The sequence below is a fragment of the Pseudophryne corroboree genome, chromosome 6, assembly GCF_028390025.1.
Source record: "Pseudophryne corroboree isolate aPseCor3 chromosome 6, aPseCor3.hap2, whole genome shotgun sequence".
NCBI classification, from domain to species: domain Eukaryota; kingdom Metazoa; phylum Chordata; class Amphibia; order Anura; family Myobatrachidae; genus Pseudophryne; species Pseudophryne corroboree.
Window position 1 is genome coordinate 552,349,448 of NC_086449.1, and position 26,054 is coordinate 552,375,501.

At 42.3% G+C, this 26,054-nt stretch overlaps 1 protein-coding gene and 1 long non-coding RNA gene across 2 annotated transcripts in view; one reads left to right on the forward strand and one right to left on the reverse strand.

Moving 5' to 3' along the window:
* Positions 1-26,054, reverse strand: part of PTPRQ (protein tyrosine phosphatase receptor type Q) — a 517,581-nt gene that overhangs the window by 76,560 nt on the left and 414,967 nt on the right. The window contains exons 37-39 of the mRNA XM_063927718.1: positions 23,293-23,366; positions 15,585-15,684; positions 13,665-13,793 (exon numbers count right to left, since the gene is read on the reverse strand). Coding sequence (XP_063783788.1) covers positions 13,665-13,793; positions 15,585-15,684; positions 23,293-23,366 — 303 coding nt within the window. The remainder of the gene's footprint in view (positions 1-13,664; positions 13,794-15,584; positions 15,685-23,292; positions 23,367-26,054) is intronic.
* The window catches only part of LOC134932884 (uncharacterized), a 29,718-nt gene continuing 26,117 nt past the window's right edge, over positions 22,454-26,054 (forward strand). Inside the window, exon 1 of the long non-coding RNA XR_010179521.1 lies at positions 22,454-22,549. This is a non-coding gene — a long non-coding RNA (uncharacterized LOC134932884). The remainder of the gene's footprint in view (positions 22,550-26,054) is intronic.

Consider the following 26,054-nt stretch of genomic DNA (forward strand, 5'->3'; position numbering starts at 1 on the left):
CCAGCGGCCCGGACTTACTACACATACCTCCAGTGGGGCCCCTGGCACTCCCCTCAGACAGTGGACTGCATGAACCGCTGGGCCCTTCACAAAGCAGCTGGGTGAGGGCTCTGTGGAACTCAGCCCAGCAGAGTGTTAGGGATAGCAGATGGCCATTTTGGATCCTGGCACAGCCTGCAACCTTCAACATTTAGATTCTGAGACCCGGACTTAGGCAGGACCTGGACTGAGGCTCTCTACCCTGAGTCACCCTTCACCACTCATTCTCATTCCCTCACTCTGCTGGGAATATTACAATATTACAATATTACACTGTGCGCAGGGCCGGCGCCACCATTAGGCAGCTTTAGGCAGCTGCCTATGGGCGCCGGCCACTGGGGGGCGGCACCGCACGCTGCAGAGAAAAGATTGTTTCCTTTATTGTTCATTCTCTCAGCTCCTCAGGGATGCAGCAGCCGCTTAACTGATGTCTGTGTGGCATGGGTGAGTCAGAGTCAGTGTCGTGTAACCTATGTTACCTGGCGCCACCCCTACCGCAATTACATTCCGCTTTTTACCTGCCCCCGCCTCCCGCTATTGTCTTTCGCATGTTACCCGCCTCGTGCAATTACACCCTGTTTTTTACCCGCCCCCGCCTCCCGCAATTACATCTCGTGATTGCATCCCGCATATTACCCACCCGTGACTGTCTTCCACGTTACCTGCCCCACTCCCGCGATTGCATCCCGCTTTTTACCATCCCCACCTCCTGCGATTGCATCCAGTATATTACCCTCCTGCGATTGGCTGCCACATGCTACCCGCCCCCCTCCTGCAATTGCCTCCCGCATATTACACACATACAAAACTCAGTGTGACCTGCGATTGCCTTCAGCATGTTACCCCCCCCCCCCCTGTGATTTACTGCTGCATATTCCCCCCACACTCCGCGAGTGCCTCCCGCATGCTCCCTCATATTACACCCCCCACCAATTCATCCCACATTTAACACACACCCCTACCCCCCTTCTCCCCATAGCCTGATCATCCCGCATATTAGACAGATGTTGCTAGCATGCTGCCGGTACTGTGTGGTTAAAATCAATTAAAGGTTTGTTACTTTCCTATAACTCAAGTGCCACTACAATGATACATGCATGTTCTTTTGATGCATGTAACAGTTTCTAAATTGAGTGCAAATATAGCTATTCATAGATACTGTGTATGTGTGTGTATATGTGTGTGTATGTATTATATATATATATATATATATATATATATACACACATACTTATATGTATAACAATAATATTTGCATGATAACTATATATATATATATATATATATATATATATATAATAGCAGAATCTTCTTTGATGATAGAATATTGTTCACTTACAGATGGACTTAAAAAAAGGAACAAATTGAGACAGATAAAAATATTAATAGTTAAAAAAAAAAACATAATTTTTTTTATACAAACATCAGCAATCACCTTGGGCTTTATAGAAAAAAGTTAAAAATTAGGCATGTAAAAGAACACTACTGCCTGCTAAACATCGTGTTAAAAAAATACAGTACATCAAATGATAGCCGTAAGAATTTGTGACAGCTGTTAGTACATTACAGCGGTCACCTATCCCCTCAGCCGTCTATGAGAAGAAATACAGTCAAGGGGATATTGTGGTATTTCTTGACGCCGCCGAGCGAAGTATTTTTCATGATAGCTTTATTGGCACATTGCCGGAAACACCTCCACAGCGGCAACAGGGGGATTAGCGCGACGGAGAATGTTAATACATCACGGCCAATGGGAGACCCTCTTCAAATCAGTGAGTACAACTGCAGCCTGCATACAGGGGATCAGTACTAAATGCCGCCGGTCGGAATCCCGGCGGTCGAAATGCCGACGCCGGAATCCCGACCACACAATCCCGACAGGGGTGGTGAGCGGAACGCAGCCCCTTGCGGGCTCGCTTCGCTCGCCACGCTGCGGGCACGGTGCCTCGCTACGCTCGGCACACTATTATATTCTCCCTCTATGGGTGTCGTGGACACCCACGGAGGGAGAATATGTCGGGATTGTGGCGGTCGGGATTCCGGCGTCGGTATTTCGACCGCCGCGATTCCGTCCGACGGCATCTTGACCGCATCCCGCATACAGAGGTGTCCTGATATACCTCGTACAGATGTAGCCACGCTCATCATTGCTGTGCACACCATAAAAGCCTATGGAGTGAATGCCCGCTGTGGCCAGTCGCAGTGCAGCATCTTCACATTATGCCGCGATGCGTGCGCACGTGCGTATGCATTACGGCATAGAAGAGCATGGCTCCATCTGTATCAGCTGGGGGGAGGGTATCGGGTGAGGCAGGGGCAGTATTGTATAGCTTTGCCTAGGGCGCCTAGAATCCTTGCACCGGCCCTGACTGTGCTGTATGATTTATCCTGCAGTCTATATCCTTGGTATATGTGATTTTGTGATGAAGCGTCAAGCTGCAGTAAGAAAGTAATGTGACACACTGCCTTACATGTCCACCCAGGGTTTATGTGCTCAGGACATTCTATTTCAGTAGAACCGACATTATTCCGTCTCCTTTAATCATCTGCCGCTGAAGAAAATTGTTGCCTGCTTGAACGTTTTCATTCTAGTGCTCTCTCTCTCTCTGCTATTATGCCACCTACCAAGTCTAAGGGGTCATTACCACCGCCTGTTTCTTTTCCTAGTCAGAAACTGCCGCGATCCTCACCCGTAGCCCTTGGGATACTGGCCTCCTCCTCCATTGCTAGTCCTGGCCGATTGGAGAAGACTCATTTGCTCTCTGTACTGGGAATTGACCCTAACTCTACTGACCCGGTAAAGACTCTCTGTCACGTCTTGGCGGCTTTTAAATCAGATCTATCTCAAGACTTAACTGCTGCTATCTGAGAGGTTAAAGTGGAGTTGACTGCTATCGGTGACAGAACTGATTATTTGGAACCCAAAATGTAAGAGCTAGTTTCCTCATACAATGATCTTATAAATGCCCATGACCACCAGCAGGTCTAAATGGAAGCGTCCAAGGATAAAATAGCGGATATAGAGGAACGTTCGCGCAGGAATAATATTAAAATACGCGGGATTCCTGACTCTGTATCTAACTCAGAATTACTGGATTACGCAACGTCCTTGTTTCAAAGACCTACTGATTGACCGGATCCACTGTCTTCCCAGACCGAGGTCCTAGTCATCTCCCTTCCCTAAAGACACTCTACTTAGAGTCCACTTTTTCACTAACAAGGAAAGTCTCTTACGTGCCGCTCGGGATGTGGAGGATTCTGACGTCTTGGGAGTCTTGCAACTTTTCCCAGACTTCTCTGCATACACTATCTCCAAGCGGAGACTATTAGCTCCAGTCACTGCTGCCCTGCAAGCTCACGATATACCATACAGGTGGGGATTTCTAGTGAAACTGCTTCGAATGTCGTCTTTGATCTGGTTGCTGGAGTGAAGTTGTTTGCGGACTGGAATATTTTGGTGAAACTTCCCGCAGCCCCTGTCCGATGTACTCTGCCTCAACCTGAATGGTCTACTACCTGACTTTCTTTCTGAGTGATATCCCTACTACTGTATTTAGGTTCAGTTAGATTACCTTCTTTTTTCTGCTGGACATCTTTCGGAGACAGTTGAAACATCTTGGACGAGTTCCGTGAGTTACTGTGTTGGTTCACCTGTATTTGATTTCTTGTATATTGTCAGTGTCTTCAATGTTTTCACTAATTCTCGCTTAAGTTCTGATAATATATCAATGTTTGTTTGTTTATATTGTGCTGATTTATGCTGCTAATTTAAATTTGTTTACATTTGAATTAGCTACCATTATTATCTATTCCTCCATATGTTTTTGTGAAAGTTGTTTATGTCCAGATTGACCCTGGATGGAATGTTGTTGCCCCCCCCCCCCATCCCCATCTACTCTACTGTATTTTTTCCCCAACAGTAGCAATGTAGTTCCAATACGCTGGATCTTTTTGGATTTTTCTTCTCCCTCGTGCCCCCTTTTTTTCTCTTTTCTCCATTTCTCTTCATGCCTCTTTTTTTCTACCCCTGCTGTCTTTCCTGATTGCCCCCCCCCCCTCCCGGGATATCAGTTTGGGTGTGGTTCATCAAATCGACAGTATCTAGGTCGACAATGTTTAGGTCGACCACTGTAGGTCGACAGTCACTAGGTCGACATTGATGGAAGGTCGACAGGGTTTCTAGGTCGACAGGTCTAAAGGTCGACATGAGGATTTTTTTGATGTTTTCTTTGTAGAGTGACCGGGATCCCAAATTAGTGCACCGCGTCCCCTCGCATGGCTCGCTTCGCTCGCCATGCTTCGGGCATGGTGCCTTCGCTCCGCTACCGCTTCGCTCGGCACAGATTACCGTTCCAATCGTAGTCCACATGGATCGTTAAGTATGAAAAAATTCAAAAAAAGAAAAAAAATGGAAAAAACTCATGTCGACCTTTAGACCTGTCGACCTAGCACATGTTGACCTAGAAACCCTGTCGACCTTCCATCCATGTCGACCTAGTGACTGTCGACCTACAGTGGTCGACCTAAACATTGTCGACCTAGATACTGTCGATCTTCAGACCGGATCCCATCAGTTTATGCGCTATTTGCTGCTTACTATACGATGGTTAGACTTTTTTCTCTCAATGTTAAAGGTTTTAATTCTCCAAATAAGTGCAGACTAGCTTTGTCCTCTTTTTATACACAAAAGGCCGTGGCCCTCCAGGAAACTCATTTCTCTTTATTAGGCCCCCCGGTATTGGAAGATCAAACATTCCCAATGGGTTACTTCGCCAACGGCCCTTTTAAAATAAATGGGGTAGCCATTTTATTCTGCAATTCTGTCTCTTTTGTTTTGCATTCACAAATTGCTGATAAGACAGGCCGCTTTCTTATTCTCACGGGGTTACTAGAGGATAAACTTGTTACTATTGTGTCCCTTTATGCCCCCAACTTGAATCAAGTTGCTTTTCTAAGGAAGCTCTGTTTATTAATTCAGAAGGTCCGAGCTGGTTTGTTAATTCTCTTAGGAGACTTTAATTTAGTAGTTGATATAAATTTTGATAGGACACCTCCACCTGCTTCAGCCTCCTCCAAATCGCGCATAGGTCCCTCCGTGGCATTTCGCAATTTCCTCACGGAATTTGATTTGCATGATGTGTGGAGGATCCAGACCTCGACGGAAGGGACTATATGTTCTTCTCTCCGGTCCATAATTCCTATTTCTGTATAAACCTTATTCTTTGCGATAAATGGACCTTCCAACATTCTTGTTCTCTAGATATCCTACCCATATCTTGCTTGGACCATGCCCCTTTGCTTTGGAGATGGCATATCTCTGATACTCACATTCCCCCTAGACCATGGCACCTCTTTCCACATTTATTAACTGACCTTTAGCAAGGAAAATTATATCTGACTCCATCTCTGTATATTTTGAGACAAATACCTCTTCTGACACTTCAATTTTAAACTTCTGGTGTGATTTTAAATCTGTAACCAGAGGAGCGGCTATTAAAGCTGGTGCCACTCTTAAAAAGCGATATATGCAACAACTGGCCAATTTAGAAACCAAACTCAAAGATCTTGAAGATCGGAATAAATCTCACCCTACTAAAGCTCTAAGAGATTCATATTCAACTACAAAAACTCTTCATGGTTAAAACGCAAGCTGCTCTTAAAAGACTGCGCCAGAAGTTTTATTTGATAGGTAACACATCAGGGAAGATGCTGGCACGTAAACTATGCGCCCAACAAGCTCAGAATAGAATTAAACATATTTTCCCCCCGGCAGGATCTAAATTAGCGAATCCTCTTGATATAGCTAATCAATTTGCGAACTTACTATGCCCAATTATACAATCTAAGCTCTGATTCGTCTACTCCGCAACCCACTTCTGCAACTGTACAATCTTTTCTTTCTTCTGTTCATCTCCCCACTCTCACTCCTTCTCAGCTTGATACTTTAATGCTCCGTGGTCTACACAGGAAATAGAAATGGTAATTAAATCTTTTCCTAAAAACAAAGCCTCGGGGCCCGATGGCTTCACTAATGATTTTTACGTCTCCGTCAATACTGTATTCTTCTCTACTTTGACATCCCTATTCAATTAGGTAACGCGCGTGGGTTCCTTCCCCCCAGAAATGCTGGATGCACATATAATTGCAATCCCCAAACCAGGGAAGGACCCAACTCAATGTTATAATTATCGCCCAATCGCCCTGTTGACTGGGGATGTCAAAATTTATGCTAAACTGATAGCATCCCTTATTAATACTTGCCTGCCCTCCTTGATACACCCAGACCAAGTCAGGTTCGTGCCCGGCAGGCAAATCTCAGACAATACCCGAAGGGTTTTTAATTTGCTTGACTCTCTTTCTGATGGACAGGGATTTCTATTGCTTTCTCTTGATGCTGAGAAATCATTTGATAGGTTAAACTGGCTATATATGTGCACAGTTTTGACTACAATGGGTTTCTGTGATCAAATTTTGACCTCTATGTTAGCATTGTACATCTCCCCTACAGCTAGGTTATTTAGTAATGGCTTCCTGTCGGACATGTTCCCTATCTCTAATGGCACACGTCAAGGGTGCCCTCTCTCCCCCTTAATTTTGGTGCTAGTGATGGAGCCCTTAGCGGCTAAAATTAGATCTGAGGGAAACTTTCCTGGTTTGATTCGAGGCGAGACCTCACATAAATGATATCTCTTTGCTGATGATGTACTTCTTTCTGTCTCCCACCCTTCCTCTTCTCTTCCCGGCCCTCTAAACATTTTAACTAGCTTCAGTGACGTTTCTTTTTATAAATTGAATACTACAAAGACGGATGCTCTCCCTATTAACTTACCTGACTCTCTTATAGCCACTTTACGTTCTCACTATCCTTATAACTGGAGATCTGAGTCCCTCCAATATCTCGGGATTCATATTTCCTCTTCCACTTCCTCTCTCTTTGACATAAATATACCTCCTCTTCTTGCAGCTCTTCAGTCTCTCACATCTTCTATGATGTCATATGAAATCTCATGCCTGGGTTGATTAGCGGCGTTTAAAATGACTTTATTGCCCAAGCTTATGTATCTCTTTCGAACTATACCATTTACATTTCCGAAACAATATAGGGATAAGTGCAAACTTCTGCTTACTAAATATATCTGGAAATCTCACCCTCCTAAGTTGACCTGTAAAAGGATGACCTTATCTAAAAATCACGGCGGTCTCTCACTCCCGGATATAAATCTTTATCAAGAAGCTTGCCTCTTAGCATCTCTTAAATATTGGAGGTGTCCTTCCTCCACTTCTACCTGGGTACGCATTGATAAAACTGTCTGCTCTGACTATCCACTAGATGACCTTTTGCGTACCCCTAAGCATCCGAGACCACTCCAACTATCCTTACTTCCCTCTACTGCTTCTTCTTTATGGGTATGGGACAGTCTAACTTCTAAACATCCCGGTTACACTTTTCCATATGCTGCTCTTTCTTTAGATGCAATTGTTAAATGTATTCCTAATTTAAAACTCTCATCTTGCACCTCTTGCCAGATCCGAACCCTAGGTGATATTCTTGATGGAGGTGTCTTTTATAAAATTTTCCCAACTGCAAGAACGATTTTCACTCCCTTCTATAGAAATGTATTGCTATCTTCAAATTGGACATTGGTTTAACAGTTTACACAAACCTAGGCATGCTTCCTGTCCCATAACTCAGTCCGTTTTATCACGTATGTCATTAAGCTCCTCTTCGAGGGATATTTCCTTTTGGTATGATGTGCTTATTCAGATGGTTCCTTCCCAGAAGTCTTATGCGCAGCTCCGATGGTAAAAGGATCTGGATATTTCGATGTCTGACGCACAATGGGGCCGTATATATGATTTGGCTTTCCATATGTCTAGATGTTTGAACCATACGGAGATGCACATTAAACTTTTGAATAGGCTATATCTAACCCCGGAGAGATTGCATACCTTTTGGCTTTCCTGATCATAGTTCTGTTGGCGGAGTTGTGGAGAAATAGGTCCTTTGTTTCACGGGGGTCATTCCGAGTTGTTTGCTCGGTAAATTTCTTCGCATTGCAGCGATTTTCCGCTTAGTGCGCATGCGCTATGTGCGCACTGCGACTGCGCCAAGTAAATTTGCTATGCAGTTAGGAATTTTACTCACGGTTTTTTCTTCGTTCTGGTGATCGTAATGTGATTGACAGGAAGTGGGTGTTTCTGGGCGGAAACAGGCCGTTTTATGGGCGTGTGGGAAAAAACGCTACCGTTTCTGGGAAAAACGCGGGAGTGGCTGGAGAAACGGAGGAGTGTCTGGACGAATGCTGGGTGTGTTTGTGACGTCAAACCAGGAACGACAAGCACTGAACTGATCGCACTGGCAGAGTAAGTCTCGAGCTACTCAGAAACTGCACAGAGATGTCTTTTCGCAATATTGCGAATCTTTCGTTCACAATTTTAAGAAGCTAAGATTCACTCCCAGTAGGCGGCGGCTTAGCGTGTGTAAAGCTGCTAAAAGTAGCTTGCGAGCGAACAACTCGGAATGAGGGCCCACGTTTTTTGGTCCTGCCCTCGGTTACAAGAATTCTGGCTAGGGGTTTCTGAATTAATTAATAAAGTCCTAAACCTGTCCCTTAGTCCATCACCTTTATTAGGTTTGCTACATATTTACCCACCTGAGGTTCTGATGTATCATAAATATTGACTGGGACATATTCTTATTGCAGCAAGGGCTACTGTAGCCCAGGTTTGGAAACAATCCGCCCCCGCCCCGGTTATAAAGGTTTTTCACAAGATACACTTTAATTTCCTTATGGAAACAGAGAATATACTTTATTCTTCCTTGATCTCTTGTCCTCTTGTGAAGTGGAGGTCTTGGCACGAATACACTACTGATGGAGAGGGAGCGGTATTGCTACCACATTCTTCTAAGACTTCCTCTTTACAGTTTAGTCTAAATGAAGCTTCCTCCTCTTAATGTACAGTACTTCTTTCATATATTTATACCCTCGTAATTGTATTTGTTCTCTGGTTTTTGTCTGTTGCTTTTCTTGAGAGATAAGTAGTGGACATTCTGTTCACTTTGTATACTATGTCTCACTGATGTCTCCATATATTTCAATTTGTGATATTTTTTTATACTGTATCTGTGTATATTCAATTTTTTCTTCCCCTGTGTCTGTTCCCCTTCCCATCCCCACCCCACCTCCACTTATTTTTTCTGTACCCCGCTGTTTGCAAATTTCTCAATAAAAATTATTGAAGTTAAAAATATATTTTTTTTACTTTTCTAACTTGTAATATATCTGAAGTCTTTAGAGTGAAGGAGATTATGAAGACACTCTATGTAAAAGAGAAAATGGTTTGTGGAAAATGTTCTGTTTTGGACAGATGTTGGTCTGATGAAGGTCACAGTACTGTATTTATACAGTAATTCCACAAGCATTAGTACACTACTGCAGGTTTAATACAGGCATGTAAAATATTGCATAGTATATGGTTAATGTAATGTTGCATAATATGTCTCTACACTAAATGATAATTAATATGGTTGATATTTAAAAGGATACTCTATTTCCATGATATAAGGTATGTGGTCTCCTTAACCATATACTACCAACAAGAAAGTCTTGTGTTCCCATCTTGGGTTAGCCTCAACTGGCAAACACCTGATGGAAATACAAAGCTGCATGGGCACTGTGGATATAACTGCACACAAACAACCCATTACTGACTTACTGTATAACATATATGTCCTTGCGTCTAAAGAAAAATGAAGAATATCTGGAAGTAAAGATTCATCAACAATTACAAATGTGGATTACTATTATGACTATCTACAGTATATATATATATATATATATATATATAAAACACATTTAATATTTAATACATAATTTATAGTCAGATCATATAAATTAGTAGGGATGTATATTGCAATTTGTATAGATCAGGGGTGTAACTACCACACAGAAGCCCATGTGGCTATTAAGGGGCTTGATTTACAGCTGGTGACATTTGGGGTCATTCCGAGTTGTTCGCTAGCTGCTTTCAGTCGCAGCACGGCGATTAGGTCAAATAGCGGCATTTCTGCGCATGTGTATGGTGCGCAGTGCGCACGCACGTCGTACTTTCACACAAAACTATGCAGTTTCACACAAGGTCTAGCGACGCTTTTCAGTCGCACTGCTGATCGGTGAGTGATTGACTGGAAGTGGGTGTTTCTGGGTGGTAACTGACCGTTTTCGGGGAGTGTGTGTAAAAACGCAGGCGTGCCCGATAAAAACGCAGGAGTGGCTGGGGAAACGGGGGAGTTGCTGGCCGAACGCAGGGCGTGTTTGTGACGTCAAAACAGGTACTAAACAGACTGAAGTGATCGCTAGCTAGGAGTAAGTCTCAAGCTACTCTGAAACTGCACAATCTTTTTTTGTAGTAATTCTGCGAACCTTTCATTCGCACTTCTGCTAAGCTAAGATACACTCCCAGAGGGCGGCGGCTTAGCATTTGCACTGCTGCTAAAAGCAGCTAGCGAGCGATCAACTCGGAATGAGGGCCCTTGTAAGAGTCTGCCAGGCCTTGAGTTGGGGTTGGTGCTTGTACAGTAGAACCTCACTTTAGGCTTCCTCCTTATTATACAGCAGCCAAAACCCCATGCATTCTGAAAAGAGCAGTGCGGGCCTCCTGAGGAGTAAGTCATTTATGTGGTGGACACACACTAGACTGTTGAGTTTCTTCAGACTTCTGCTATGGGTCCTCTATTTGGTAGTTATACCCCTGTATAGGAGATAGATTTATTGTTTGCCCTATTGTTAAGTATTACCAGAAAATGGGTATGAAAATGGATCATTTTGATCAGCAATACATCTGTTACTTGATTGCACATATATGGATATTAAAAGAACTCTATTGTAAAATATTATAGCAAAAAATGCATATAGTGTCCACATTTAGGGGCCAATCCCGAGTAAGATAGATGTTTGTGCACAGATGCAAATGGTGAGTATCACCATTCAGCAAATCTACAGATGCAAATGTGTGTTTCAGGGGCGGGAACCGGGTGGCGACAAAGCAAGTGCATGGAACAGCCCTGACTTATGGGAGTTTAGTTGGCGTGTATCTCATCCTCCGTGTGATGAGTTGTGCATACATAGAAGAGAGGCCTGTTTCTGATGGATCTGTTACACTTAGCTGGGTGGCAGGTAACATGGACACTCTCATAATTATTTTTAGATTTGTCTATATCTAGTTTAATTCCCACTAAGGTGCTGTCTGTATGGAGTTTATATATTCTCCCTGTGTTTGAGTGGGTTTCCTCCGGGTACGCAATCCAAAAACATATTGATAGGTGAATTAGCTTCTGACAAAAATAAAATGAATCCTAGTGTATATGTGTGTGTCCATGTTGTAGGGAATATAGATTATATATTCTACTGAGGCAGGGACTGATGTAAACGGCTAAAATAGTCTCTGTAAATTGCTGCATAGTGTGTATATAAAATAATGTTAATAAATATAATCTATACTAGCCCTACAGTTTTAAATCATGTAACTTGTGCTACTTTCTTAATATAAACAAGAAGTTGAACATGTCACTCTTGTAAACCTGTATCGTTTAGTAAAGGTGGCCTTGTGTGGTTACTCACAGGAAAGGAGATTCTTAACAACCCACCAGGTTCTTGTCCAAATAACTGTGTTCTGTATCATTCCTCAACATTAACCCCGCTTAGTCTGATCTATTAGAAGTCAATGACTCAGAGCCCTGGAAATGACCTTTCCAATAGGTGGTCATGAAGCAGGACTAATATGTTCAGAGGAAGGTTCTTGAAGAGTGTTTAACATGTCACTTAATACCTTTTAAAGGTTATAAGCAAGAGGTAAACATTAGTGTTGCCCCATAAATATTTTTTTTTTACTATTTCTTCACTGTAAAGGTAATGAATAATGGACCCAATGTCACATATAATACACCCTGGATTCACTAGATATGTAAAATATATGATCATAGTCACATTCATTTCATACTGATGCCGGGGTTCCAATGTATAGGTCGACAGTCCATAGGTCGACCACATATGGTTGGCATGCATTATGTTGATACTTACAAAATGTCAGCCTATGAAAAAGGTCGACAGGTACAAAAGGTTAACAGGTTCAAATGGCAATGGTTGACATACATATGGTTAACACATGTCGAAAGTCGACACAACTTTTTAAGGGTTTTTTTGCTTTTTTTTTTTACACCTTTTCAGACTTTACCATACACGTGGACTACAACTAGGAATAGTAACCTATGCCAAGCGCAGCGGTAGGTACACTACTTGGGGTTCCCTGTGCTCCGACAGTGAAAATGACACCAAAGAAATAAAAACATGCTGAGTTATTGAATTTGTCCCGATGGTGCAGGGTCATAAGTATCGCCGCCGGGGGCTATTTAATTGGCCCCGATAAGCCGGCGCGTGCCACGGCTTATCGGGGGTTTTGATTCGCCTGCCTCCGGCAGGCGAAGCAAAATGCGGGGCTATTTCACCCGAAAACACACAGGTTTGACTGAACCTGTGTGTTTACGGATGAAAAAGCAGGTTTTACCTGCCGAGCTAATTAAATAGCCCGACCGCAGCACCCGAAGAAACATTGGGGGGTTTTACTCCCGATGTCTCTTCAGGCCAAATTGAATATCCCCCATGGTGTGTCGAACATTTTTTGTGTCGACCTTTTGAACCTGTTGACCTTTTCCTGTGTCAACCTTTCATAGGTTGACATTTTGTCTATGTCGACCTAATGCATGTCAACCATATGGGCTTGACCTAATGCATGTCAACCTAGACAATGAAGATCACAAGAGGAAAATCATGTTTTCCTCTTGTGGGAGAAGACTGTCAAGTCTGTTTGGTAGTATGTAGGGTTTTGATCAATATGGATAATAATATGACTGATACTGTATCTATAAAATTCCATGAATGAACATCAAATGCTTGTGTAATATCATAGCAAATATAACCCATAACACCCAATGAATGATATGCCACATATGCCAATGAGCTAGTGACTACTATTTAACCATGGGAGAGGTCATTGGCAGACCATAGTAATTTATTCCACTTTGTTCACTTTTGCCAAGACAGGATCTGATCTTGTATCAACACCTGTAGTATAAGTTGTATTAGATTGCTCAGCTACTATATGGCTGTTCTGGTCGTTATGGTGTATAGAAAACTTAGATAAATACTATGCTTTTCTGAAACTGTGATTTTACAGTATCGACTAATCCTACTGCATCATGGGTAAAAGTGACTTTTAATTGCAGGCTATAAAGGGTTTAAATACAGCAAGTGGTGGTTCTGTAATTTTATTATGCAGTTAGTACACATGTATGGTGATACCATACTCAGTCAGTTAAAAATAGTACTCTTCATACATATATGTGAAAAATAAAATTACAGTTTTGTTGCGGTGACTAAATTAATTTGAGTATGGTTCTGGCTCTAGCTAGACTCTAATTGTGAGTGTTTGAAGACAACCTTTGAAAGAAGATATCACTGACCTGTGTAAATAAGGGCAGGACAAACACTTCCAAACAAGTAAAGGCCATGGTGGGGTCATGGCTGGTGACCTTTTGGACTACTGTTTTGTCAAATGAGTATGCTTACCGTGTTAATCTCTCATCCTTCAGTTCCAAGTCTGCCACTGTGATCAATTGGTCTAGCTTGAATTTGGTGTCAATAATTTCTGCATCTCGTGGAGAATATGTTCCGCCTTCTTTCTGTTTCTGCCTAATCCTAAACAAAGAAATATATACATTTTGCATTTCTAGTCAATGACACAAACCTTTTGATACATTGCATGAGATGATAACATGTACTGTGGCAGTGGCATACAGCATGTGTGCGTGTGTTGTGCTGTGCATTACCTCTGTAGTCATATGATGACCAATGTATACAATTTCAAATCTTACGCCTCCCCACCCCTTCCCCGGACAAATACAGGATATATAGATGTGACTATTACCTTGACATAATGTCATCTCTGCTACTTCTTTTATTAATTTTATAACAACAAATGACCTGTGCTTACTTTCCAAGCACTCATTACAGTAGATGCCATGTCACTGCAGGCTGTGCATTACATTCTTCCCATATTCACAATGGTTTCTTCTTACATCACTTACTTTGATCTACTGTAGTTACTTTTCACCATGGGGGTTATTGACTAACAAAGCCCAATCATGCAGAATCCCATAGCAAGTAGCAACCAATCAATCAACAATTAGTTTTGATTATAAAAGAAAGCTTATGCAAGCAAACGTAATTGGTTGCAATGAGTTACTACATATGTGTGCCATGGGGCTAATTCAGAGTTGATTGCAGCAGCAAATTTGTTAGCAGTTGGGCAAAACCATGTGCACTGCAGGGGGACAGATTTAACATGTGCAGAGATAGTTAGATTTGGTTGGTGTGTGTTCAAACTGAAATCTAAATTGCAGTGTACAAATAAAGCAGACAGTATTTACCCTGCACAGAAACAAAATAACCCACCCAAATCTAACTCTCTCTGCAAATGTTATATCTGTCCCCCCTGCAGTGCACATGGTTTTGCCCAACTGCTAACAAATTTGCTGCTGCGATCAACTCTAAATTACCCCCCATACCAGTACCTCACCCTCTAACGCTCAGATAACCTGCCTTCCTACGGCATCCAGGAGCTTACGCAGCCTGTAAATTAAAGAGCTCTTTAAAGGTGCATACACACAGTGAGATATTGACTACTGTGTCTCCGATTTTGACTTTTCGATTTCCCCTGATCTCCCTGGATCCCTGAACCACCGATATTGATTATCTTTACTTGAGATTTTGACTAAGTAAGATTTTGATTATGTGCCAATTTTGACTATACTATGTAGTAGATTGTACACAATACTGGGCCTAATTCAAATCTGATTGCAGCAGCAAATTTGTTAGCTAATGGACAAAACCATGTACACTGCTGGGGGGGGGGGGGGGGCAGATATAACGTGCACAGAGAGCTAGATTTCGGTGGGGTGTGTTCAAACTGAAATCTAAATTACATTGTAAAGATAAAGCAGCCAGTATTTACCCTGCACGGAAACAAAACCCACCCAAATCTAACTCTCTCTACACATGTTATATCTGCCCCCCCCCCCCGCCCATTAGCTAACAAATTTGCTGCTGCGATCAGATCTGAATTACCCCCATAGTCAAGATTGCCTTGCCTGCACAGTCTACTGTATATTTTCTTGCGATGCCGACCCCACGGGAGTGCACACCGGTATCGCAAGCTGAGTACACATGGTGCAGTTTGCACAAACTTTCCTTACAATTTTGACTATATAGTCAAAATCGTGAGGTTGCATCGCACCGTGTGTATGCACGTTTACTGCATTCACACACAAATCATCATATTCTTGTTCAGCCACACTGAACCTAATTCTTATTTTAATTATTAAGTCTATTATTTTTGTAGAGCATTTCAGTCAACATGTACAAATCTATGAAGCAGATAAAAATGCAGAATCAATAGTAATTGTAAAACTGACTGCAAAAAGTACTTACCTTGCAAAAGCATAGATTGCTGCCACAAGAAGTATAACAGAGAGCACACACAAGGTAACAGACAGGATGATTTCTACAGCCCTTTCCGATAGTCCATCAGCTAGAAAGAAATAGTTGGAATTAAGGAATTTGGGAATACGTATGGTTTACAGCCATGCCACTCCACACTTAAGGATTTTATATGTAGTTGGAGATTTATCAAACCTTGGTGAGAGATAAAGTAAAGAGAGATAAAGTGGCAGATCTATTACGCGTGGAGAAGTGATAAAGCAGTGATAAAATAGTAATAAGTGGAAGGTGATAACACACCAGCCAATCATTACGGATTTGAAAAATGAAAGGAGCTGAATGGCTGGTGTGTTATCACCTTCCACTTATCACTGCTTTATCACTTCTTCAGGCTTAATACATCTGCTTCAAAGTACCAACCAATTAGCTACTGTCATTTTTGAAACACATGCATTGAAATGCAACATATTTTACAAAATCCAGGCCAGATATGCCTAATATTTTGTTATCCTCTATGTATTCTTGCATGAAAGCAAACAGGATTGTGCAATACCGTACACACACAAATATTGCTATTCTGTGTCACTGCTTAGGCTTTTTCATTGCAATGGACCTGGATATCTATGGCAACCAACTATGTATTATTATTATTATTATTATTATTATTTATTTCTAATGGAGTAAACAAAGGTTTTATGGATTTAGTTGCCCATGGTGATCATTGTTACATGTAGATACACAACTCTTGTGTAACCCTTAGTTACTAATACTATACTTTAGGGTACTACCTCCGTGAGTTGAGAACTTGAAGCTAAAAACAATTCAAAGCAAACATACCACTTTTCTATAACTTTTATACTATTCTTATGTTTGTGTCTCCTGCAGAGAATACAACTTCCATGTGATAAGGATTTTGCTAAATTTGGAGTAGAGAATACGGTTAAACAGCTATAGGAAACTATCTTCCTCAACTGACTGCACTAAGATGCATCAGTATTCTGTTGTACTAAAATTAACATTTAAATTACCAATATACTTCTTTAGGCACAGACTAAGGCTGTCCTGGAAAAACTGGGCCATATGGGAGCTTTTTATGTTGTGCCCTCATATGTTCTGTGGAAAAACCTAGTGGCATTAGTGGTTATGTGTTAGGGAGGTGTGAAGTAGTCAGCAATTGTGGCAAGTCTATTAGCAGCTCACTACAAGGAAATTCCCTACTTATCCAGACACCTGTGGATGGGGGCAGGGGGGGGGGGGGAATCTATGCGGGCTTCAGGCTTGTGGAGATAATTTCTGAGTATGCAGTTATATTCAAATGAATGCACATAGGGATCACTGAAACAGCTTCTATATACTTTGTCACATAATATGTTCTTTATCCCAGTTTCTAAGATTTATAGGATTATGTTGTTCATTATAGCATCTAAACATTCTAAAGAAAAAAAAAGACATTCAACCTAACGCTGAAACTTCTGTGAGCAGGACTTGCATAGAACATTGTGAGACCCACACCAAAGCAACCAAAGGACCCCACACCCCCATAAGTATCATTTTATGGTCAGGTTACGCATTCTGAAACTTACTTTCAGTTTGTTGTAGAACTTTTTTTTAATGCTGATGCAAATGGTCAACAGACTTACCTCCCTTTAATTTTACCAGCTAAAGGCTAGATTTACCTTACACACAGAGCCAGGTAAGTCTGCCAGTTATATACAGTATATATTTGATACAATATTGAATGTGTGTGTATACCATCTTTCTGAAGATATCACTGGGAAGATTGCGCCGGCCTTAAGTACAGGTATACTCAGGTAATTAGTACACCCCACCCTCTCGGTGCCTCTTTCTCTCTACATATATATACTGATACTGTGTATATATATATATATATATATATATATATATACAGTATCTATAGCTCAGTGACGTGCGGTGGGGTGAAGCAGGTTAGGCAGAGCCTTTCCTGTTATGCTAATGTATATGTCAGAGTTTTGACTATATAAAGTATATGAAAAATACTAATATATTAGAAATATCTTCTTTGAATTATTCTAATCATTTTTTATAGTCATATCTCTGGAGTAAAAGTCTATGGTAGGTGAGACACCTATCTTTTCCATACATTTGTGATCAAAACTCACCAAATGTGTTCTCTCTGCGTGTTGCAGCTATCTACCGCCCACCTGGGCATCCAAAACAATTTTTGGAAGATTTTTCTGCCTGGCTCCCTCACTTCCTATCCTCTGACATCTCCACCATTATCATGGGTGATTTCAATATTGCTATTGATTGTCCAAAATCTGCTGCGCATGCCTCCAAACTACTCTCTCTAACCTCCTCTCTTGGCCTCTCCCAATGGACTGACTCCTCTACTCATCAGGCGGGCCACTGCCTTGATCTAGTATTCACCAGACTATGCTCCATCTCTGAACTCACTAACACTCCTTTCCCCCTCTCAGATCACAACCTTATCACCTGCATGCTCTCCTCTGTTAATTCAAACCCTGTGTTGCGGAAGTTCTCCAATCTTCCTCAAACCCGCAGAAATATTAACACAATTAATCTACAAGAACTTTCCACTTCACTCCAACAACTGCTTTCACCTATTTCTGCATTCACCTCTCCTGAGATGGCTGTATCACACCTTAATGAGACTCTACCCATCACACTCCACGTAGGCACTCCAAATTAACAAGACAACTACAAAAACTCACACGAAAACTTGAACGTCAGTGGCGTAAATCTCGTATTTCAAGTGACTTCCTCACATATAAGACAGTCTACCATTCTTATAAAAATGCCCTGGACACTGCCAAACAAACATATTTCCAAACTCTTATCTCTGCTCAAGCCTCTAACCCCAAACGACTCTTTAATACATTTAAATCACTTCTGAATCCTCCCGCACCTACCCCACCAGCCACTATCAAGGCACAGGATCTTGCTTCCTACTTCAAGGAGAAGATTGATAAGATCCGAGATGAAATGGTATGCTCTTCGGCAGCCAGTGACCTGCTCCGTTCTTTACCTGAACCCTCTGGCACTCTTTCTTCATTTGATCCCACAAATGAAGATGAAGTATCATCACTCTTCTCATCCTGCTTCTCTACTACCTCTCCTCTTGATCCTTTACCCTCACAAATAAGTAAAGCTCTGTCTCTGGTGCTCATCCCTACCTTAACTAACATCTGTAATCTCTCTCTCTCTACTGGTATTTTTCCTTCACTCTTCAAGCATGCAGTGATTACTCCCATTTAAAAAAAACAAAATTCTGACCCTAATGCTCTCTCAAACTACCGCCCTATCTCTCAGCTCCCTTGTCTCTCTAAGCTACTTGAGAGACTTGCCTACACTCGACTCACACACTTTCTTAACTCATAAGGGGGGTACTCACGGAGCGATATTCTAAGCAATCTGACTAGATTGCTTAGAATATCGGCAGGATCGCTCCGTGTGTAGCCCCCTCGGCGATAGCGATGCGCGGCCCCGCACATCGCTATCGCCGCTGCTAGATTGGCCTGCATGCAGGCCAATCTAGCGGGTCGCTCACTTCACCCGCTGGGTGAAGTGAGCGGCCCCCCCGTCTCCCCCCGCACGCTCAGCACAGATCGCGCTGTGCTGAGCGGCAGGAGAGATGTGTGCTGAGCGGTTCGCTCAGCACGCATCTCTCCTTGATCGGCCCGTGAGTACTGGGCTATACACTTTGTTGGACCCACTTCAGTCAGGCTTCCGTTCCCAACATTCCACAGAGACAGCACTGACTAAAGTGGTTAATGATTTGGTCACTACGAAGTCTAAAGGCCACTACTCACTACTTATTCTTCTAGATCTATCTGCTGCATTTGACACTGCAGACCACTCTCTTCTCATACAGACACTACAATCCCTAGGTCTTAAAGACACAGCCCTTTCTTGGTTCCTATCGTACCTATCTAATCGCTCCTTCAGTGTTCGCTTCTCTGAATCTACCTCCTCTTCGCTACCTCTTTCAGTTGGAGTACCGCAAGGCTCAGTCTTGGGTCCTCTGCTTTTCTCTATCTATACCTCATCTCTTGGTAAACTAATCAGCTCTTTTGGTTTTCAGTATCATCTGTACGCAGATGATACTCAAATCTACCTATCCTCCCCTGACTTGTCCCTATCTGTACTGTGCCGGGTCACTGAATGCCTTTCTGCCATCTCATCCTGGATGACATCTCGCCACCTCAAACTTAATATTTCAAAGACAGAGTTAATTATATTTCCACCGGCCAATAGTAGGTACCAACCTGATATCTCTATCACTGTTGAAAACTCGACTATCTACCCTACCCCACAAGCTCGCTGCCTAGGTGTCATCCTTGACTCTGATCTGTCCTTTGTTCCCCACATTCAATCTGTCTCAAGATCATGTTACATGCATCTAAAAAACATATCCAAAATACGACCATACCTTACACAAGACACTGCTAAAACTCTAATCCACGCTCTCATTATCTCCCGCATTGATTATTGCAATAGTCTCCTAACTGGTCTTCCCAAAACGAGACTCTCCCCACTACAATCTATTCTGAATGCTGCGGCGAGGCTTATCTTCCTCGCTAGACGTTCATCGTCTGCAGATCCGCTCTGTCAGTCCCTCCATTGGTTACCTGTACTCTACCGCATTCAATATAAAATACTTTTACTCACACACAAGGCTATTAACCATACTACACCAACGTACATCACTTCGCTTATCACAAAATATCTCCCAACCCGACCTCTTCGCTCTTCACAAGACCTGCGTCTCTCATCCACACTCATTACTCGCTCCCACTCACGACTGCAGGACTTTCATCGGGCTGCACCCACTCTGTGGAATGCCCTACCACGCACAATAAGACTCTCCTCTAGTCTCCAAACCTTCAAGCGTTCCCTCAAAACTCACCTCTTTAGGCAAGCGTATCAAATTCCTGAACCGCCCACATAACTTTCATAAACCTTCCTATCAAATTACATCCACTCTGTACAGTCCACACATATCCTCACATGTCTTCTCATTCTATGCAATAGATAGCACCTTTCCTTGTGTACATATGCCTATTTCCCTATAGATTGTAAGCTTGCGAGCAGGGCCTTCCTACCTCTATGACTGTTATCACCCAGTTTGTTATTGTTATTTCAAATTGTAAAGCGCAATGGAATTTGCTGTGCTATATAAGAAACTGTTAATAAATAAATAAATAAATAAATGTACAGCAGTATATACTGCTGCACCTGTGTATAATGCCCACATGAACCCTTGGGCTCATATATTGTATGTAAATCTGGCTCTGGTACTAGCCAGTGCCTCCTCAGCCATTTACCTCACTGCATGTTCCTGATATATGGATAGATAGATAGATAGATAGATAGATAGATAGATAGATAGATAGATAGATAGATATGTGCAGAAAGAAACGGCACTTTGGAAACAGTTTGAATGCATAAACTACTTGGGGAAAACTTACTAAGAATCGATGTTGGCTGAGTTTAAAAATCACCCATAATCGGCCCTTATCGCCGGAACAAAAATCGCAAATTTACTAACAAGGGTTTTGACTTACGTGATGTATTTTGATGGTACATGTGTTTGAATTTTGGTGTGTGCATTTTTTGTGCGATTTTTGTGTGATTTTGGTGGGGCTTTGTATTGGACTTAAGGTAAAAAATGGTTCTTACGTGTCAACAAGCTAAAAAAAACCAGTGCATTGATTTGTGCATTGAGATGCAATTCACATACAAATTCGGGCGCATTTGCAAGGACGAATTTTAATAAATGTGTGATTTCTATTGATACCAATGTTATTTTGATGATGTTTGCACCGACAGTGAGTTGTCGCGATTTGTAGTGCGAAGTTTCATGTGAAATGATCCTTAGTAAATTTGTGAATACCAAAATCTCGGCTTATTTGAAAAAAAAAAAAATGGCAAATCGGCCAAAATCAACCTTTAGTAAATTTACCCCGTTCAGCTAATTTAGTGCCGAAAGAGCAATGTTTTCAGGTCTGCACAAGACCCTTTATCAAGCTACAGTATATAATATGCATTCAAACTGTTTCCAGAGGGCTGTTCCCTTTTGCACATACTGTATATCATCCGTTGCTTCTGGCTCCTGAAAGAATATTTGAACACTTGGAGTGCCCACTTCACCCTTCTCCCCATCTTAAATTATATATATATATATATATATATATATATATATATATATATATATATTTATTTATATATATATTTATACATACAAATATATGTGTGTATGTGTGTACAGTATATCAACATTTTGACATTTTTGATTTAGTATTCTTTCTAGCATAAGAATTTAGCATCAAGGAAGTAACACAGACAAGCGTAATCCTATTAAGTAGTTAGAGAGTAGGAAAGCACATAATGAATACAACATTGGTTCTCCATCCTTTACTGGCAGCGAGATTCAGAAACTTGTTACGATACCACTAAAATGTCTTTGATGTATTTTAAAGCCACTGTAAAATGTGCTTGTGCAGCAGAAAAGATGTATTTTGAACAAGCACACAGCATAACACTACAAGGATAGATACATTTCTATAAATTAGATACCACTCATCACATTTACGAAAACAAGTGGCAAAAGTTGGTGTTGCCTACGTCAACCGATTAGATTATAGCTGTAATTTTTCTTGTTCAGTTTAGAAAATGAATGCAAACATCTAATTGCTATAGACAGAACCACCAATACTATGCAAGCATTTACACGCCCTACCTTTCAGATAGCACCCATTGATTAAACAGAAACCACATGCTGTGTATGCTATGCAGGTGTCTATTAATAGAGGAATGGGGCCAATGTGCAGCCCCCTCCTCTCTAGCTGGCAGCACAGTAGACACTGAGCTCTAGTCGATTTTCCTACTGCACATGCACAAATCTCCAGGGAAGTGTAATTTGTGCAGCGCTGCTGTTGCAGTACTCTGGAGACGTAAGTATTATAGATGTGGGTGCAGGGTGTGCATTATAGATATGCCACTGATGCTATGTATTGAGTACTGCTGCTGCTGCATGTTCTGGGTACAAAGGAGGCAGGGATGTGTTACTTGTGCAGCATCTACCCTTTGACACATAGGGGGTCATTCCGAGTTGTTCGCTCGCTAGCAGTTTTTAGCAGCCGCGCAAACGCATAGTCGCAGCCCACCGGGGATTGTATTTTCGCTTTGCAGAAGTGCGAACGCTTGTGCAGCAGAGCGCCTGCAAAAACATTTTGTGCAGAACAAGATCAGCCCTGGACTTACTCTTCGTGTGCATTGATTCTAACGTTGGTTGGATGGCTTTTGACGTCACACACCCGCCCAGCGTTCGCCCAGCCACGCCTGCGTTTTCCCTGGCACGCCTGTTTTTCCAAACACTCCCAGAAAACGGTCAGTTGACACCCAGAAACGCCCCCTTCCTGTCAATCTTCTTGCGTTGTGCCGTGTGACTGAAAGCTTCGCTAGAACCTGTGCAAAACCACAAAGGACTTTGTACGCATACGCCATGCATGCACATTGCGGTGCATACGCATGCGCAGAAATGCTGATTTTTAGCCTGATTGCTACGCTGCGAACAACGGCAGCTAGCGATCAACTCGGAATGACCCCCATAGATGGCGAACTGTTGAGCATTTTTTGCTTTACAAAATACATTTTTTTACAAAGGTGATTATGACAATGTGAATATTTTTCTTACCTAATGTTTTTACAACCTCTGAATATTCTGAATCAGTAAATTGTCCTTTAATATTTGTGGCTCGAAATTTAAATCTGGGGAAAAAGAGATCAAAATATAAACATAAATGACTGTTTTTTTGCAGTGAATGTTTCCCTGGAAGAGCAGATACACGGGCACATGCCAATGTGTGTACAACCCTGATTAAAAACAGCAGGAATTTTATCATATACAGTATACTATTGTAGTGAAGATTCAAGGTTATCATGTTTGTCCATTTACTGTTGTTTCAGTCTTCACCAGACTAGCTTTTGCTGAGGACAGTTCAGCAAACCTGAGAGCATCTAGACAGGCATAGATAAAATCATACTTGCCTACTCTCCCGGAATGGCCGGGAGGCTCCCGAAAATCGGGTGACCCTCCTGGCCCCCCGGAAGAGCAGACACTCTCCTGATTTTGCTGTTCCCCCCTGCCCGGCCGCCTTCTTGTTGAATCGCATCATCATAGTCACGCCCCCTGCTGTAAAATGCCGGTTGTAGCGGCATTACAGAGTGGGGGCGTGGCTTAAATGTTGTGATGAGGTAACCACGCCCTCATTCCGCCTCCGTCCCACCCCGTTCTGCCTCCACCCCGCCCTCTCTTCTTGTCATTGTCCCCCGGCCCTCCACTGAGCCGACCTGGCAGCTCTCTCCTGGAGAGAGCTGCCAGAAAGTAGGTAAGCATGGACAAAATATAACAAAAACCTCACCACTAGACATTCCCTCTTCCATAACCCATGTTCTTTCTCTTATATCTTAAGGGGGAATTCAATTAGCCCCGATTATTTATTGGGTGTGAAAAAGGGTGGTAGCCTCAGGCTTTAATGCCTGGGGCTATTCAATTAGAGCCCCTTTTTCTCGCCCAGTAAATTAACTGTTAATGGGTGTTAACCCATAGAATCCTGGACCTATGGGTTAACACAGTCTCGGCACCCGAAAAAAGGTTAATTTATCGAGGCCTTTCTCAGGCCCGATTCAGCGGACATAAAAGTTCTTTAGGTACAGTATGTCACTGTCAGCTAATCAGCGGTTCGCTACCATGGGAACAGCCTGCTGGTTGGCTGAAATCAGATCATTGTTTTTTTAAAATTTTGCCCCACCTGAATGTCTACTGGACAAGAGGTCCAGCCTATGCTAGGCAGAAGGTGAGTATGTAGAGTGAGTGTGGGTGTTGGCGAGTGTGTATTAATGGATTTAAACATTTTGTGTGTGTGTACTGTTTTTCTTAAGATTTCCTTTGCAGTGATATTATAGGTCCCAGCTGTCGAAGTCGAAAATATTATTGTCACATGCACCAAGTACAAACACCACACAGATGGCCTCTGTGTGTGTACTTGTTCTGCCGTATGTGCACATGCCCGCAAATTGCGTATAACCGCTCACGCGGTGGTGCATATTAACGTGTGGTATGAGTAATTATGGTAGCATTTGTATTCGCATGGAAAAGCCACAAAGACACATTTTATATTTAATCCACATAATGCACGATTTACACATAGCCTACATGCATCACACCAGCGAGTTAAACTTGCTTAAAAGGTACAATAACAAAGGAATTCACCTTTACAGGATATAAGGGGACAGAATTAGGTTAGGAGGTGATGTTTGGTATCCAGCTGTACAGTATATTAAGAGCAATATTCCGGTAGCAGTTTGCAGAAGATAGCACGCTCCTGCGCATAGATATACGCAGGAACAGAATATTAATATTACACTGTATTTACTGTACTCTTGATATTCGGCGGGAACCCAGTGGAGACCATCTGCAAGTGCACCTGAACCAGGCATCGCCCACCTATTCAAACCGACCTATGACCCCTCCTGTACTGTAAATGACCAGCCCTCTGACCTATGGGTGAAGAGATTACAGTTTCTATTGTATCATGAACTGGACAAATGTATAAAAAGCCAAGCTGCTTTGCCGGTCAAACATTCTCTGAGGGTCATCTATCCAGATTGACTGAGGACCGGCTCCGGGTGGCGCTTGCGAAACAAACGTATGTATCATTGATTGTAGCCTGTATCTCTTATTGTGAATTGTATTACTATTGTAACCCCCTGTTAGTAAATAACTGTTGATTGGTTGGATCCCAACATATTTAAATACAATTGGTGTCGTGTCCCTGTCCTGCTAAGGTTTAAAGTCTATTTCAGCCACTCGTGTAGCTGTATGGTGCTAACCGCGTGTCGGTGTGTGTGTGTACGCAAAGTGTGTACTTTGTACGTCCGTTGCGGCATGTGTACGCAAGGTGCGTACACGGTACTGGCCTGTGTACGCTAAGTGAGTAATAAGTACGTAGGTTAAGGATTACTTTCAGAGGCCGCAGCGACACCAGTTTTAGTGTAAAAGGTATAGCTTTTCTGTACTGTAAGTTAATCAGCTTTATCACAGCAAACCCGTAATGACCAGGCTTGCTGGCACTTGTGGTTCTCCAAGTGCCAGCAAGCGAGACAGGCTTGCAGGGACCTGTAGTAACACTGTAACAGACAGTAATATTTACAAATCTAATTTTAACTGTTATAGGGGATAGCCTTGGGTATCAGTCCGAGACTGGGGACCCCTTTATTGGCGAGTTCCCACTTCCTGAGGAATCCCTTGAATGGACAGACTAGATGGGGGGATGTTTTTTTCGCTGGGGGAACCCGTGAAGTGTGTGGCATACTGTGGCATTACCCCCCTGCTAGCCCGGTGCTGGTTCTTTAAATACGGGGACCCCCTACTCAATTTTCAAGACCAGCGCTGGC